General features: G+C 40.0%; 2 protein-coding genes across 2 annotated transcripts; both read right to left on the bottom strand.

Annotated features, from left to right (window-relative positions):
* Positions 1 to 363: 363 nt before the first annotated feature.
* Positions 364 to 9,759, bottom strand: LOC125178601. The gene is made up of 2 exons (XM_047882779.1): positions 7,767 to 9,759; positions 364 to 2,182 (listed from the first exon to the last, which is right to left on the bottom strand). The coding sequence occupies exons 1-2, from the start codon at positions 8,525 to 8,527 to the stop codon at positions 1,165 to 1,167; spliced, it is 1,779 nt and encodes a 592-aa protein (XP_047738735.1). The 5' UTR covers positions 8,528 to 9,759; the 3' UTR covers positions 364 to 1,164.
* A 2,238-nt stretch (positions 9,760 to 11,997) lies between these two features.
* Positions 11,998 to 14,682, bottom strand: LOC125178600. The gene has a single exon (XM_047882776.1). The coding sequence runs from the start codon at positions 14,490 to 14,492 to the stop codon at positions 12,702 to 12,704; it is 1,791 nt and encodes a 596-aa protein (XP_047738732.1). The 5' UTR covers positions 14,493 to 14,682; the 3' UTR covers positions 11,998 to 12,701.
* Between the last annotated feature and the right edge of the window lie 462 nt (positions 14,683 to 15,144).

Here is a 15,144-nt window from a genome sequence, read left to right as displayed (position 1 = left end):
AGGCGGGAACCTAATTTTCCTAAATTATTATTTCATTTACTTTATCATACATTATCCCTACAAAAATAATATTAATAAAACAAATAAATATACATATCAGCCGTCAGGTGCTTGAAGCTCAAATACCCAAAGATGGAGAGCTAAGTGTAACAAGTTTCAAGGCGTTCCTCAAGGTACACTCGGAAAAACGAGCTGGTCATATTGTCCAAATAGCGAAACACCCTACACATTTATTTCTCTGAGCGTAGTACAAATCAAGACGCGAATATCAAGAAAATTATTCCTGCCATTCATCAAGATGAAAATCGTTGGTAAATAAAAGAACAAAAACGTGATTATTTTTATTGTAATAAAAAACCTGGTCCAGGAACGAGGCGTCAGAATAAGGAAATATACTCAAAAGAAACTTTCAACGTAAATGAGAAAGCTACATCACGACGCCCAAGTGCCGGTGTTTAAGAAACAGAGATCAGGTAAGAATAATGCAAGCATAATTTTTTTACCTTTGATGAACATTTAGTTAATTCAAATTTTTTTGGCAAACTCTCAGACGAAATATTCTTGAGAGGGATAAAGAATGTCAAAAAAATTCTCAATTGGCATAGGTTAGAATTGGGCAACATTGCAATCTGTATGAACTCGCTAACGATAAGTTAACATAGTCAAACTGACAAAAGATTCTACATTATTCCCAATTAAAAAAGGTCATGATTTACGCTTAAAACATAAAAGAACGTTCCGTATTTAGTAATAACTGCGCATAAAATTTCGTGAAATTCTACTGTTTTATGATGCAAAAAATATCGTAAGAATTCACTAGTCTCCGAAAAAAAAACAGCACGACTAAGCACGATACCCAAAGAAAAATTCAATTACGCGGACGTTGAGAACAATAATACGTGAAGGCACTACCAGAATCATGAATGCCAAAACATGACCAGGGGAACACAATTATAAATGAATTATAATAATTGCCAGCACCTTTGGAGATTTCGTATTCCTATCTGAGGTATAGGAGTGCATGGGACCCAATTTCAAACTAAGAGAGAGACGGATATTTCAATTAAGACATTAGAATTGGAAGGAGCGTCAAAGGAATCTAAATCCATTGATTGTTGAACGAACAAAAGTTCACTATATGTACAAGTCGCCTCGAAATAGTTATTAATAACAACGAATAAGTAAATTTTTTCTGATCGGAAAGTTGACACCATCTTCGTCATCCGAGTGGATTAGCGTAAGATCCAATTTCCTAGCCTTGATTTCATTGTTGAAATGAACCACTTCGTCTGGCAAAAGCTTCCACCATCGGTCTACGTAACCCACCACGCGCAGTCGAGGGAGGCACGGTCCCAGACAAATTTCCATTGCACCCGCACCTAAGTCACATGTATCGATAATCAATTTTTCGAGATGAGCAAACGAGTAGGAGAGAAAAATTGATTCGAAGAAACTGTCTGTCATTGGTGTTGATATGTAAAAAGGGCCAGCTAGGGAAGGAGGCAACGAGGCACGGAGTTCCCTGAGTTGGGTGTGGCCTTGACAGAAGTTCTTAAACACTCCCCACGATCTAAACACAAGGTTAGCGTACAATAATTGTGGTAGATTAGTCAGGTCTTCATCTACATTTATCGACGCCGTGAGGTTGACTAAGTTGGGACAAGCCGCTTGCAGGCGGGATAGTGATAGGTAGTGAAATCGTGTCTGTGTTACTGCCAATGCTATCAGAGATGAGCCACGTCGCTCCAAGTAATTCATTAAAGTTTGGTTCCATAGCCAGTCGTTCACCTTGCATCTATATATAACCTCTAAAACCTTCAAGTCATGAAAATGTTCAGCTAAGATGGGAAGAGAGGTAATTGATGTGTGTAGTTCGGAGACGTGAGGGCATAGTTCATTCAATGCAGAAACAGTGTCTAAATCTACCTCGTCCGAGAAATCCGAGAGTTCGGCTAATTTCAACGGAAATGGAGGACAAACATAAACCCCAGCAGGTTCCTCGCATCCACCAGACGCTTCTCTTCGATATCGAATTGTATGATATTTCAATGTTAGTTTGTGCCATCCGTCACTCTGGAGATCATACACAGCAAGTAAAGTGCAAAATGTGAAATTGCTTTGCCTTGGCGCCAAAGAATATCTATCAGACGACTTGACTATTGCATGAAATGTGGACACCGATTTCAGGCATCCGCCTAAAGACTCCAGGTTTGGCATCAGCTGAGTCAAAATATCCACCGTTTTGTCGGTCACTTGGGTGTTTTTCAGGCCAAGAAACTTCAGACTGTAGCAGCATTTGGAGAATTTAGTTTTTACATACCGTACATGTCCTGTCCATAGTTTTGTCATTGATCCTGGGTGGCTCAAATAGAGAGGAGCTAAACATGCGTCATCAACTTTCACAGACTCCGAAATGTCCAAGTACTGTAAATTTTCACATGTCCGACCAATAGTTAACAATAATCTAGCGTCACCCAAATAGGGCAGAGCCACATGCGTCAAGTAACTCATTTTATCAAGGGTGAGATAAAAAGAAGTGTTCACATCGGGATTGAAAGTGGAAGAACCGTCAAAACTGGCGAAATTTATTACAAGCCTCGTGGCGTTCAGAATACGACCAAACCCAATGGCCCGATATATGTAGACTACTTCAGCGGGACTGTCAAGCCGCGATGGAATTATATCGAGACACATTGTCCTGTCATCGCCAAGCAGTTCCAGTATTTGGGCTTGTTGGCGCAATTCGACGCCACGCAAGATATGAGAAAGTGCATTCGACAACAGATGCTGTCTAGTAACAACACCGATGCGACGCCTTAAAAATTCCCGTTGAATATGTCTTTCAACAACGCCAGAGCCATGCTCAATGCAACTGGCCAAATTCAATAGCCACGTTATTGAACAGTCAGCAGCGATAACTTTTAAGGAAAGCACTTTCGAAGGAGCCATGGAAAAGCTATTCCACTTCAATGCTTCCTGCTCCTTCACGACGAAACGAAACTATATTGGTTGAGACAACGTTATAGTTAAAATCTGAATAAGGTAGGAAGCTTTGTGAATGTTTACCAGTATAACTTTGAAACCTGATCAGTAAAAAAATGAAGATGAGAATTCCTGTAAAACAATGATATTATATTAGAACGGCAATATTCGGTCGAGACGTACGTAGGACAGATCGAAAAAATAGGTGACACATTAATTTTTTAGCTTCGGCATTTGAAGCGATGAAGGCAAACATATTGCGAAGATGGGTCCAGACCAACGGAGCCATTATGACCAGACCATCCAGAGCCACTGTGACCAGATCGAGCCACTCTGGTCACCGCAGCACTCTGTTGTCAAACCTAGAAGGCTAAAACCTTGAGTAGGAACTATATTTCATGAAAAACTCAGAACCACGAGTTCTTAGCGAGATCTTAACAGCTTTGTATTTATTATGTGAGAATCGAATCCTGAAAATCGCAGTTACAGTAGTTACTGACAAGCGAAGGTTAGAGTGCAAGGTCTGCAGATTTGCTACTCGTGTTTCATACTTTCATTGACTTGACGGTGTAGACTGAAGCATAACGAACAGCGGCTCCCACTTCCAAGGAATCGGTAACGAAAATCGACACTAATGCAAGAATGCAATAAAAGGTTTATTTGCTCAATTTCGCAAACAGTAGTAGCTAGGACGAGGATTGTTTGTCGATTCGCGCAACAAGAACGTTAGAGAGAGCCAGCTTCCCCGGACCAGCTATTGTTGAAAGAATAAGGAAGGAGGCTCTCTGCAAGAGGCAAGGTTAGCTGCGAATGACGAAAGGAGGGTGATTAATGATGAGAAACTTTCAGGGATGAGGAACATGAAAAATTCTACGTAACATTACACGGGAGCCTGTATTCGCGTTGACCCAGGCCGTGCTAGTGGGAGGTTAATGCAAGAAGTTTTACGAGTTTATGAACCATCAGGAACCAGGCATGGCCGAACGATTGACAAGACCTTCGAGTTGTTAGTTAGGTTTTGAAACACCATCCTTGATGTGACACCATCAGTGATGTAACACTATCCTTGATGTAACACTATCCTTGATGTAACACTATCCTTGATGTAACACTATCCTTGATGTAACACTATCCTTGATGTAACACTATCCCTACAATTCCAATTCCAGCAACGATCAAGCTACTGTTACGTAGAAGTTTAAATATTGAATTAATAAATGGAACGATTGACAAGACCTTCGAGTTGTTAGTTAGGTTTTGAAACACCATCCTTGATGTGACACCATCAGTGATGTAACACTATCCTTGATGTAACACTACATAGCCACACATAACCTTCATAGCTACACTTCGCCTACATACATATATTTTAGACACACTTTACCTTCATTGCCACACTTCGCCTACATAGACACACTTCCTCTTTGTAGCCACACATTGCCTCCATAGCCACGGTCTATGAATTCAAGTTCATTATAATCGCTCACATAAATTAGCCACTATTTCGGAATCAACTTAGTTTATAAAAAACTTCACCATTGATTGTCAATTTAGTCTTTCATGGGGAAATCATCGTGGTTTCCACTACAATATAGCCATCCAATAACGCATGTTCATAAAGGATTAAAATTATTTTGAAATAAATACGTAACAAGCCTTTTCCATATTGAACACATTTTCCGATTCTCTTCAACGCGTCAGTCTGCAACAGAAAGTGCAGGAAGCTCTTCCAATATATTAATATGAGAAGCGAAAATAACTTCGTTTTTGTTACAAGTTTCGAAAAACCTTCGAACGGAACTAAAACTCATCCATCAAGCACTTCGCACTAATAATAGCTGGAGCTGGTCAATCAGAGCGAACAGCTTAATAATTATAATTTTTTACTCACTAAGGTTGAAGGGATCGTTTAAATTTTAGGAATTGAAGAGAAATTAACGTCTTGCCGATTAACGTGGTCGACCTACAGGGCGCGGGGACAATTGTATTTTCTGGCTGAGTTGGGAAAACAAAGTAACGAGGTTCATCGAGAAACACTTAGAAGGCTCTGATTACTTCTTGGATTCCAAGCCAATCTCTTAGAGAAAATTTAGCAAAAAGAAAAAAAACGTCCTTCATACAACCAATTACTCAGCAGAGTAGAGCGAACCTCATTTTCCGAATTTTTTCCCACATCATTCTCATAAAAAGCAAATTATTCAGTTTAGTTAGAAATTTAGTCATATTTTTAGCGCATTTTCTCATTTATTGAAAAAATGCACTATTGTGCTCGCCATGTCCGTCCGTCCGTCTGTCTGTCTGTTTGTCCGTCTGTCCGTCCGTCTGTCCGTGACCTCAAGTTTTCGTCGACGAGAAAATGCGCGCTCCGTCACTCACTGCAGTGAGTACCGAGTTATATTTTTTCATTCTACATCAGTCATTAGACCAACCTCAGCATCCCTCTAGCGCGACGGCCTACGGGCAGTGAAAAAATTGAAAATAAATCAAATAAGTCGTCCATTACACTGTCTTGGAGTCCAGAGCTCAAACACCCAAGGATGAAGCGCTAAGTATCTTAAGTTATATGGTGTTCACGTCAAGGTACAATCAGAAAAACGAGCGGGTCATATTGTCCAAATGGCGACACACTTCCCAGTACAGAGCAGTACAAATGAAGGCACTGATATCAGGAAAATTTACACTTGCCAGTAAAAGGAAAGCAGCTGGTGAATGAAAGTACAAATACTCCATAAATTTATTAAAATGTAAACTAATCAAGGAACTAGGAGTCAAAAAAAGAAATAAACTCCAAAAGCTTAACGTAAATGGGACAGCTACACAACGCTAGCTATTTCTTCTATATAGGCATGGAATCAACTGAAATCTGATAAAAGTAATGCTAACATGATTTATCTTATTTAATCTTTGCTGATCATTTAGTTAGTTGGAAATATTCATGGAGACTCTGAAACCACGTTTTTTTTCAAAGTGAAAAGAACTTCCAAAAATTCGAACTACATCGTCACCTGTCGGGATAGTATAACCACTTTAACGTATTGCAATCAGTACGAACTCCTCAAAGTCAAGTAAACAGATTCCCACTGATAAGCGATCGGGTATTTTTAATTTATAAATGCATTCCAACTACTATCAATATATAAAAATCAACGGTAGAGAACCGTACCGAAAAGTTCCATGATTTGTAAGACATATTCACTTTATTCATAGACACTTCATTGTTCGTTCAGGCGTTGAATGCGCTAAACATTACAAAAAATGGTGGAGAAACCAGCCCATGCCACTCCTTCGGCTATATAAGAGCGGGTGTTTACCCACTGTAGCTAATTGCGATAGCGTTCCCACATATCATAATTTGTACTAAAAAAGAATAAAGCTTGATTTCAACTGCGCATAAAATTATTTGAAAATTAAATTTTTAGTAATGCTAAAAATTTCGTGAGAGGTCACTCGTCTTTGAAGGATAAACTGAGCGGCTGAGCACGTTAGTCAATGAAAAATCTAATTACGCGGACGGTGAAAACAATTTAATTGAAAGCCCTGTCAGAATCATGAACATGATTAACAGGGGAACAAAATAATAAAGGGAAACTTTAATAGTGGCCGGCATCGTGGGAGGTTTCGTATTCTTATCAGTTGTCTAAGAGAGGGACACTATTTTAAACCATGAGCAAGATGGACATTTCAAGAAGGGAAGAGCGTGAACGGCACCCTATCGTTTTGATTGACGATCGAATTAAAACTCATTAAATGTACAAACAGCTCGAAAAAGTTACTAATAAAATTGAAGAAGTAAATTCTGCCTGATCGGATAGTCGACACCATCCTCGTAGTACGAGTGCATTAGCTTGAGATCCAAATTCCTTGTTTGGATTTCATAGTTGAAATGAATCAAGTCTTGCTGAGTAAGGCTCCTCCATCGATCTACGTAACCCACCACGCGCAGTCGAGGGAGGCACGGTCCCAGACAAATTTCCATTGCACTCGCACCTAAGTCACATGTATCGATAATTAATTTTTCAAGATGAGCAAACGAGTAGGAGAGAAAAATTGATGAGAAGAAACTGTCTGTCATAGACGTTTGTCCCGCGATGCCAGATAGGTAAAAAGGCAACGAGGCACGTAGTTCCCTGATTTGGGTGTGGCCTTGACAGAAGTACTCAAACACCCTCCACGATCTAAACACAAGGTTAGCGTACAATAATTGCGGTAGATTAGCCTGGTTGTCTTCGGCATCTATAGACATGGTGAGGTTGACCACGTTGGGACAGGCCGCTTGTAGGCGGGATAGTGATATGAAGGACCCTGGTGTCTCCGTTGCTGCCAATGCTACCAGAGACGAGCCACGTCGCTCTAAGTAATTCATCATTGTTTCCTGCCATTGCCACCGGCAATTACAGCTAACCTCTAGAACCTTTACGTTATGAAAATTTACAAAGTTGACAAGGGAGCCAATAGATACGTGCAGTTCAGAGACGTGGGGACATAGATGCTTCAATTCAGGAACAACTTGTATATCTACCTCGTCCGAAAAATCCGAAAGTTCGACGAGTTTCAGCGGAAATTGAGGAGATACTAAAATCCCAGAAGGCTCCTCGAGTCCAGCAGAAGCTTCTTGGCCTCGACCAGAGCGAATAATTTTACGGTATTTCAACGACAGTTTGTGAAATCCCTCTCTCTGGAGATCATAAACATCATGTAACAAACTGATCCGTGGATCGTTTTCCTCCAATGGCGCAAAGAAATCTCTTACAAACAGCGCCAGTGCATGAAATGTGGAAACCGATTTCAGGCATCCACCTAAAGACTCCAGGTTTGGCATCACCTGAGTCAAAATATTCACTGTTCTGACGGTCACTTTGGTGTTTCTCAGGCCAAGATATTTCAGACTATTACAGCATTGAGAGAATTTAGTGATTATATAAGGTATTTTTCCGTCCCATAGTTCTCGCATTGATCTAGGATGGCTTAAAAAGAGGGAAGCCAAACATGCGTCATCAACTTTCACCGACTCCGATATATCCAGGTACTGTATATTTTCGCACGTCCTACCAATAATTGACAATAGTCCAGCTTCACCCAAATAAGGCACAGCCACATGTGTCAAGTGACTCATTCTATCCAGGGTGAGGTAGAAATAAGTGTTCATTTCGGGTTTGAATGAAGTATAAAGAGCAGTCTTGGCGTAATTTATTGAAAGCTTCCTGACGTTCCGCATACGGCCGAATCCAATGGCCAGGTATATGTGTAACACTTCAGCGGGACTGTCAAGCCGCGAAGGAGTTATATCGAGACGCGTTGTCTTTTCATCGCCAAGCAGTTCCAGTATTTGGGCTTGGGTACACAATTTGGCTCCACGCAAAATACGAGAAAGAGCATTCGATAACAGCTCTTGTTGAGTAGAACCACCAATTCGACACCTTAAAAATTCCCGTAGAATATGTTTGTCAACAACGCATGAGCGATGCGCAATGCACTTTTGGAGCCACGTTATGGAACAATTAGCAGCAATAAATTGTAATGAAAGCACTTCCTTCGCAGGAGCCATGGATAAGCTATTCCACTATCTGGTTTCCGACGCTTCCTCAACGAAACGAAATTATGATTGTTATGGTTAAGATCTGAAGAAGGTGGAGAGTTAGATGAATATTCACAGTACAAGCTACACACCTTATCAATACACAAATTATAATCGGAACTCCAGTGAAACAATGAAATTAGAGCAGCAATATTCGGTTGACACGTAGGACTGACCGAACAAATCGGAGATATATTTTCATTTTTTGACTTCATTATTTCAAGGGATTAAGACAAGCGTAATACGAGTACGCGTTATTACAAACACATGCCAGGAGTAGCAGATTAACGAGTGCTGCTTAACGCCAGGTCGCTGGACTTTAAAAGAAACTGCTATTTTACAAACCACACAGACCAAGAGTACCTACTGAGATCACAACAGCTTTGTATTTATTAGGTGGGAATAGAATACTATAAATTGCGGTTTTTATAACCAGTCTTACACGGTTCTTATCTACATGCAGAGGGTTAAGTTCAGGGTCTGTTGAATAGCGGCTCTGGCGGTAGCTCTACGAACCGTCTGCTGCAAGGCAGTGGTGAAAGTAAGGGGTAAATAGTGCTAGAAAAGGACTATATGGTTTGGTTCAAAAGGTTTCATAACAATAATTTAACAGTTAGTATGAGCATTGCTTCATCGATCGATTCACAAGGCCCGACTATTGATGCACCAAGAAACGATCCAGCGAGGATGGGATCAATGGATACCATACCACGTTCATGATAACCAATCAGGAGTCAGGGTTTGGCTGAACGACAGACAAGTCCAAAATGTCGCAAGTTAGGCTTTCGTCGCCTATCAGAGAAGAAAGGCATTGGTTGACACCCAAACCTTTCCAAGAGCAAACTACTGTAAAGTAGGAGCTGAATATATCAAACAAATAAAGGACAGTTTCTGTAATCCCAAAAATGATGATGGGAGAAGCAACGGTATTCCGAATATGGTAAGTCGACTGCGTCCACGGCCAAATTAGGAAAATTTAACCTACATCATCCTGCATTTTCCCATTGTCCACTCATCAAACAACTTAGTGGTTTATTAATTTAGAAAAAATTAAATATATTCTATAAGGGTTTGAATAAAATCATTCCCACGAAATCAAGAAAACCACATTTCCCTCTGGCCCTTTCTCACAGATCTGCAACGTACGCATCGGTTAGATAAGAAATTGATACAACAATGGCGCGCTGATGCCACTTGCTGTATGCGTCCTGGGACACAGAAAGTGAGAAGCATCATAAACCACTCGTCCACTGACGAGTTCTCTTTCTTCACAGGAAAAAGATTCTAGTTTTTTTGTCAAAAAGTGGCGTATATTTTCCATATATTATAGGCATATATTTTCCAAATTATCTCTGATAATACTGAACATGTGTTTTTAACATATTAACTCCTATCCTTTCTAAGTACAGCGCTCGCTGGTGCTTGCTAATCTGACAATGAAATAATTTAAGCATTAAAATTCGATATCTTTGGTCGTCTAAGTTGAGAGATGCAGTACTACTATGTGGGATACAAGCAAAAACATCTGTATTTTCCATACATCAGTCCTTTAGAGCTTTAGTGCACCGTGAGTCTCAGCTGAAACTATAATAGCGTTTTCATTTCTCTAAAATGGCTCGAAGTTTTCTTGCTCCTAATACCAGATTGGAGCGGTTGCAAAATTTATTGACCGCATATGAAATTCAATTATTGAATAATTTAACACAAATATTCTATTAATGGTGAGAAGGTTGACACGCATAAGCTCAGCAATGGAAAAATCTTTGCAAAAATGAAAGAAAATCAATTATTCCATTCGATTTTCGTCTGATGTTTCATTGCATCGTTGAGGCTTTATGTGGGATAACTGAAGAAGTTCTCATTTACATATCTCTAACGCATTCAAATTTTCGGCAGCTACAGGACTAAGAATTCCATACTTGGAACTCCAGAAATGATCGAACTGGTATGTTGAATAGGCTAATTTATTTAGCATTTTCACGCCACATTTTAAACTTTCAAAACAAATCTTCCACTATCCGTATCGCATAGAAAATACAATTCTTAAAACGAGCAATCTCCTTGACGAACCGTGCCCTTGCCGAACCCTGCCCTTGCTCAAAAACGGCCCTTGCCCAACCATGCCTTTACCGAACCATGCCCTTGCCGTTTCCTGCCCTTGCCGAACCATGCCCTTGAAGATCCATGCTCTTGCTAAACCATGCCCTTGCCGAACCATGCCCTTGCCAAACCATGCCCTTGCCGAACCATGCCCTTGCCGAACCATGCCCTTGCCGAACCATGCCCGTGAAGAACCATGCCCTTGCCGAACCATGCCCTTGAAGATCCATGCCCTTGCCTAACCATGCCCTTGTCGAACCATGCCCGTGAAGAAACATGCCCTTGCCGAACCATGCTCTTGCCGAACCATGCCCGTGAAGAACTATGCCCTTGCCGAACCATGTATAGTGTTGGTAAAGTTACTCTTGAACGGAAAGGGGGCAAAAATACGCATTGCGAATTAAAATGTTTTATCTTATTCTTCATAAATTTCATTTGTTAAAACTATCATGAAAATTAGGTTCAAATAAGTCTGGCATAACCTATAATAAGATTGTCAGATTTAAATGAAAATCTCAGTGAAATTGAGATTCAAATAAGATTTTACAAGCATTTCGTTCGATGTTCTCGGTTTATTTATTAATTCCTGCTGTAGACAATTCATGGACAGAAAAAGCTTATGTCCACAGCACTGAGAAAGCAAAATTATCTCCACCTCGATTAAAACTTAGATGGAAGAAGTCGCAACTTGAAAGATTAAGTGGTACGGAAATTTCCAATTTAAACATAGGTTGTAAAATTCCGGGGCAACAAGCAGAAATTAGGCGCTGCGTCTGTTTTTATGACACGAAGGCAATAAAAGAGACGTTTAAATATTTCGCACAGAGGCGTGTTGCAACCAACTTTTTTTGCGGAGGATCATAATTTTCATCAACAAACTGAAGTCAAAATGACAAGAATAATTCATTTTGTGATCTAATTCTAAGGGTGTATTCAATGAAAACCTCTATTTTCAAAAGAACTATTATCTCATATTGTGGCTATATTTTCAGCTTTATAATTTCAATAAGTACAGTTTAGGCAACAGTTTTAGAGGTAACTACGTAGAATAACTTTCCGATTTGTCATCAAGCGGCCTCAAGCTTCATCAATCCAATACTCAAAAAATAAATGGTCATACTCTCCAAATATTGACACAGTCTTACACCCAAAACTAAAGCTGGGAGCGGACGTATATGCCGCTGATGCCTCCCATTGCCAGACCAAACCGGATCAGGATGACCCGTACAAGAGCAAAGCTTGCACCGTAATTTAGACAATGTCGCTCATTTCTCCAAGTGTAGGAGGAATCATACACTAGAAAGTAACGCGCTGTTCTCATCAAGGTAAAAAAATCAATGCATTATTTCATTTTATTGTTATTAATCTATGAAATAAAATCTTCTAAATTATCGTGGACGTGTCAATAAACTCTTCCGAGGTACTAAAAATTTTATTAAATGCACAGTCTTCCAGAGACAAGATCGTTAAAATAAAGAAATTTTCATTAGTATTTATTAATATTCATGCAATTCTAATGCAAAATTCGACTGAATAAGGAATAGAGTAATTCGCACATTTTCGACTTTAAGCAATGAAACCTCTCAAACCTGCTATTAAATAATAATACTAAAATAATTCGACTATTCGTCGGTCATATATTAAAAACCTGACAGGAAACATTTAGAGCAAAGACATCGATCGCAGAGAGAGGGTTAAAAATTTCAATTAATCCATTTTCGTCTAAGAGTGTAAACGCGCGTTGCCAGATAGTGACGCATTCAGAATTAATACAACATTGTGTTTTATCCACAAAATTCTTATAGACAACCAAGATCAACCACAGAATTGATACATATGTGGGTAAACGCGTTGGTGAAAATATTTAAACATGTGCTTAATATCCATCGAGCATTAGGTTGGTGGCAATAATTGATCTAATGAAAGAAAAGTAAGGAGATGCTTAATTTAAAAAAACTAATTAAATGCATCATATTTGTAAGGGACGAAATACATCGACGCGATAAAATAATTCGTGAAACGTTCAATTCGTCTTAAGATTTAGTTACCATAATTGGAGTTTTAGATCCTCTGCGATCGAACCATTCATAACATTATCGTACTTAAAGTTGATCAATTTTAGATTCAAGTTCCTTACGCGGATCTCACGGCGGTAATGCGCTAGTTGGGACTCTGTAAGGTTTTTCCATCGATCCACGTAACCCAGCACGCGCAGTCTCGGAAAACACGGACCTAGACAAAGTTCCAAAGTACTTGCGCCTAAATCACAACCAAAGATGATCAATTTTTCAAGATAAACGAAGGAGTACGAGAGGAAAATTGATCTGAAGAAACTGTCGGTCATTGTTGTCTGCCCAGGGATATCACTTTCTCCACCATAACGCAACATGGCATTGAGTTCCTTGAGTTGCGTATGGTCCCGACAAAAGTATTTGAAAACGCTCCAAGACCTAACCGCAATCTTAGCGCACTTTAGCTGAGGTAGAGTGCATCTTATATCGTCTTCCGTATCTATCGGCAAATTGAGATCAACAAGGTTGGGACAAGCCGATCGGAGTCGGGACAGTGGAATAAATTCCTCAGTTGTTTGTGATGTTACCAAGGTTTTCAGAGACGAGCCGCGTTGCATCAAGTAATTGATTAAATTTACGTTCCATCCTTGCACAAATTGACACCTGACTTCTAGAACCTTCACATCATGAAATTGTGCCAAATTAGGAAGTGAGCTGGACAGTATGTGTAGTTCATAAACGTGGGGGCATAGATCATGCAAGACCGAAATAACTTTCGGATCTACTTCACGTGAGAAATTCGTTAGTTCGGCGAGTTTCAAAGGCAATGACGGAGGCACAAAAATCCCAGAGGGTTCTTTGTTCCTTCCAGCAGACGCGACTTTTCGCAATCGTTCAGAGGCGATAATTTTCTGATTTTTCACTGACAATTTGTGCCACCCGCCTCTCTGGAGATCATATACTTCAAGCAACAAGCAGAACTCAGGATTGCCGTCCCGTCTCACCAGAGGGTATCCCACATATGGCATGGCTAGCGCTGTAAATAATTCGCTCATCCTGAGGTACCCACCAAAAGATTCCAGATTTGGCATCAGCTGAGTCAACAAGTTAATGGTTTGAGCGGTTACCGAAGTGCCCACTAGGTTAAGGAATTTTATTTTCTTGCAACATTTAGAAAACCTGGTGACAATATAACTTCGTTGTCCATCCCAAAGCTCAGGTAATCGTCTAGGATGGCTTAAATAAAGGCATGCCAAGGATGCGTCATTAACCTTCTCTGAGAACGAAATGTCCAAATACTGTAAATTTTCGCAATTAGATCCAAGAATAGATAAAACTTTTTCGTCACCCAAAGCTATCAAAGTTACACATGTCAAATGGGACATTTTCCTCAAAGTAGGATAGAAGTCGGTGTTCACGTTGAACTCAGTATAACAATTGTATAATAAAATTATTTGTTGGCAAATTATTCCAAGCCGCGTGACGTTTAAAGAAGGGAAGGCCGCTAAAGCACGGTACAAGTATTTAACATCTACCGCATTCTGACGACCCAACGGCGTAGCATCGAAGCTCGTGATCTTCTCACCGCCGAGCATTTCGATAATTTTGATGCGGTCCTTCGGTAATACGGATTCCATTGGCAGAGAAAGCACATAAGACAGCAGCTCCTGTCGACTGAAAGGACTCAGGCGACGCCTGATGTATTCCCGTTGAATATGTCGGACGAGGAAGCTTGGGTGTCGCTTGATGCACGCCAGTAACCAATCGGCGCAATAAAACACGATGATCTCCTTAAGCGAGGCCACTTCCATTACAGGAGCCATGATGAACAGTTATGGCAAGTTGATAATGCACTCAACTTATCTTAATATTATTTCCGTCAAAAATAAGGCTTATGGGTGTGGGAATAATGACTAATTTAAAAAATAATAATCGGAACAAATCAAACATTCGCCCATTAGCAAATTCCGCCTTTAAAATAAAAGGATTGAGCTGTTGCAAGAAGAAAATGTAATAATTTGTATTAAATGATGGTAGAGAAGTAAACTTAATGAAGTTAGGAATAGACAAGAAACCTCATACTTCCTTAGGCAAAGTCAATGGCATCTTTGGCCATTGATAAGTTGGATGGTAGAGGAGAGACTCGGAGATGCGGGAAAGTAATTGCTGGGAGCAGTGGAGAAGTAATTGCTGGGAGCAGTGGAGAAGTAATTGCTATAGTTACTTGGGAGCGGCGGAGCAGTAATGCTGGGAGCGGCGTAGAAGTAATGCTGGGAGCGGCGTAGAAGTAGTTACTTGGGAGCGGCGGAGCAATAGTTAATTACGTTAATACAAAGATAAAAATTGATTATTATTACGGCGGTTATACACGCGTTTACAATACGTATAAAATATCCATGTAGCGCTTAAAAAAGGACCACGCGGGAAGAAAAGGAATCTAAGAACTAAACCTGGTGACCTACTATCAAATCTCGC

The sequence above is a fragment of the Hyalella azteca genome, unplaced genomic scaffold, assembly GCF_000764305.2.
Source record: "Hyalella azteca isolate HAZT.00-mixed unplaced genomic scaffold, Hazt_2.0.2 contig11277, whole genome shotgun sequence".
Classification (NCBI taxonomy): domain Eukaryota; kingdom Metazoa; phylum Arthropoda; class Malacostraca; order Amphipoda; family Hyalellidae; genus Hyalella; species Hyalella azteca.
The sequence above is the reverse complement of the archived record's forward strand: the minus strand, read 5'-3'. Positions and strand labels throughout refer to the sequence as shown.

Excerpts from the sequence above, each read along its gene's own strand:
- LOC125178600 (XM_047882776.1), bottom strand. The coding sequence starts at position 14,492 with ATGGCTCCTGTAATGGAAGTGGCCTCGCTTAAGGAGATCATCGTGTTT.
- LOC125178601 (XM_047882779.1), bottom strand. The coding sequence starts at position 8,527 with ATGGCTCCTGCGAAGGAAGTGCTTTCATTACAATTTATTGCTGCTAAT. Across the intron at positions 2,183-7,766 it reads TCTTTAGGTGGATGCCTGAA|ATCGGTGTCCACATTTCATG; the intron begins ATCGGTTTCCAC and ends CGGATGCCTGAA.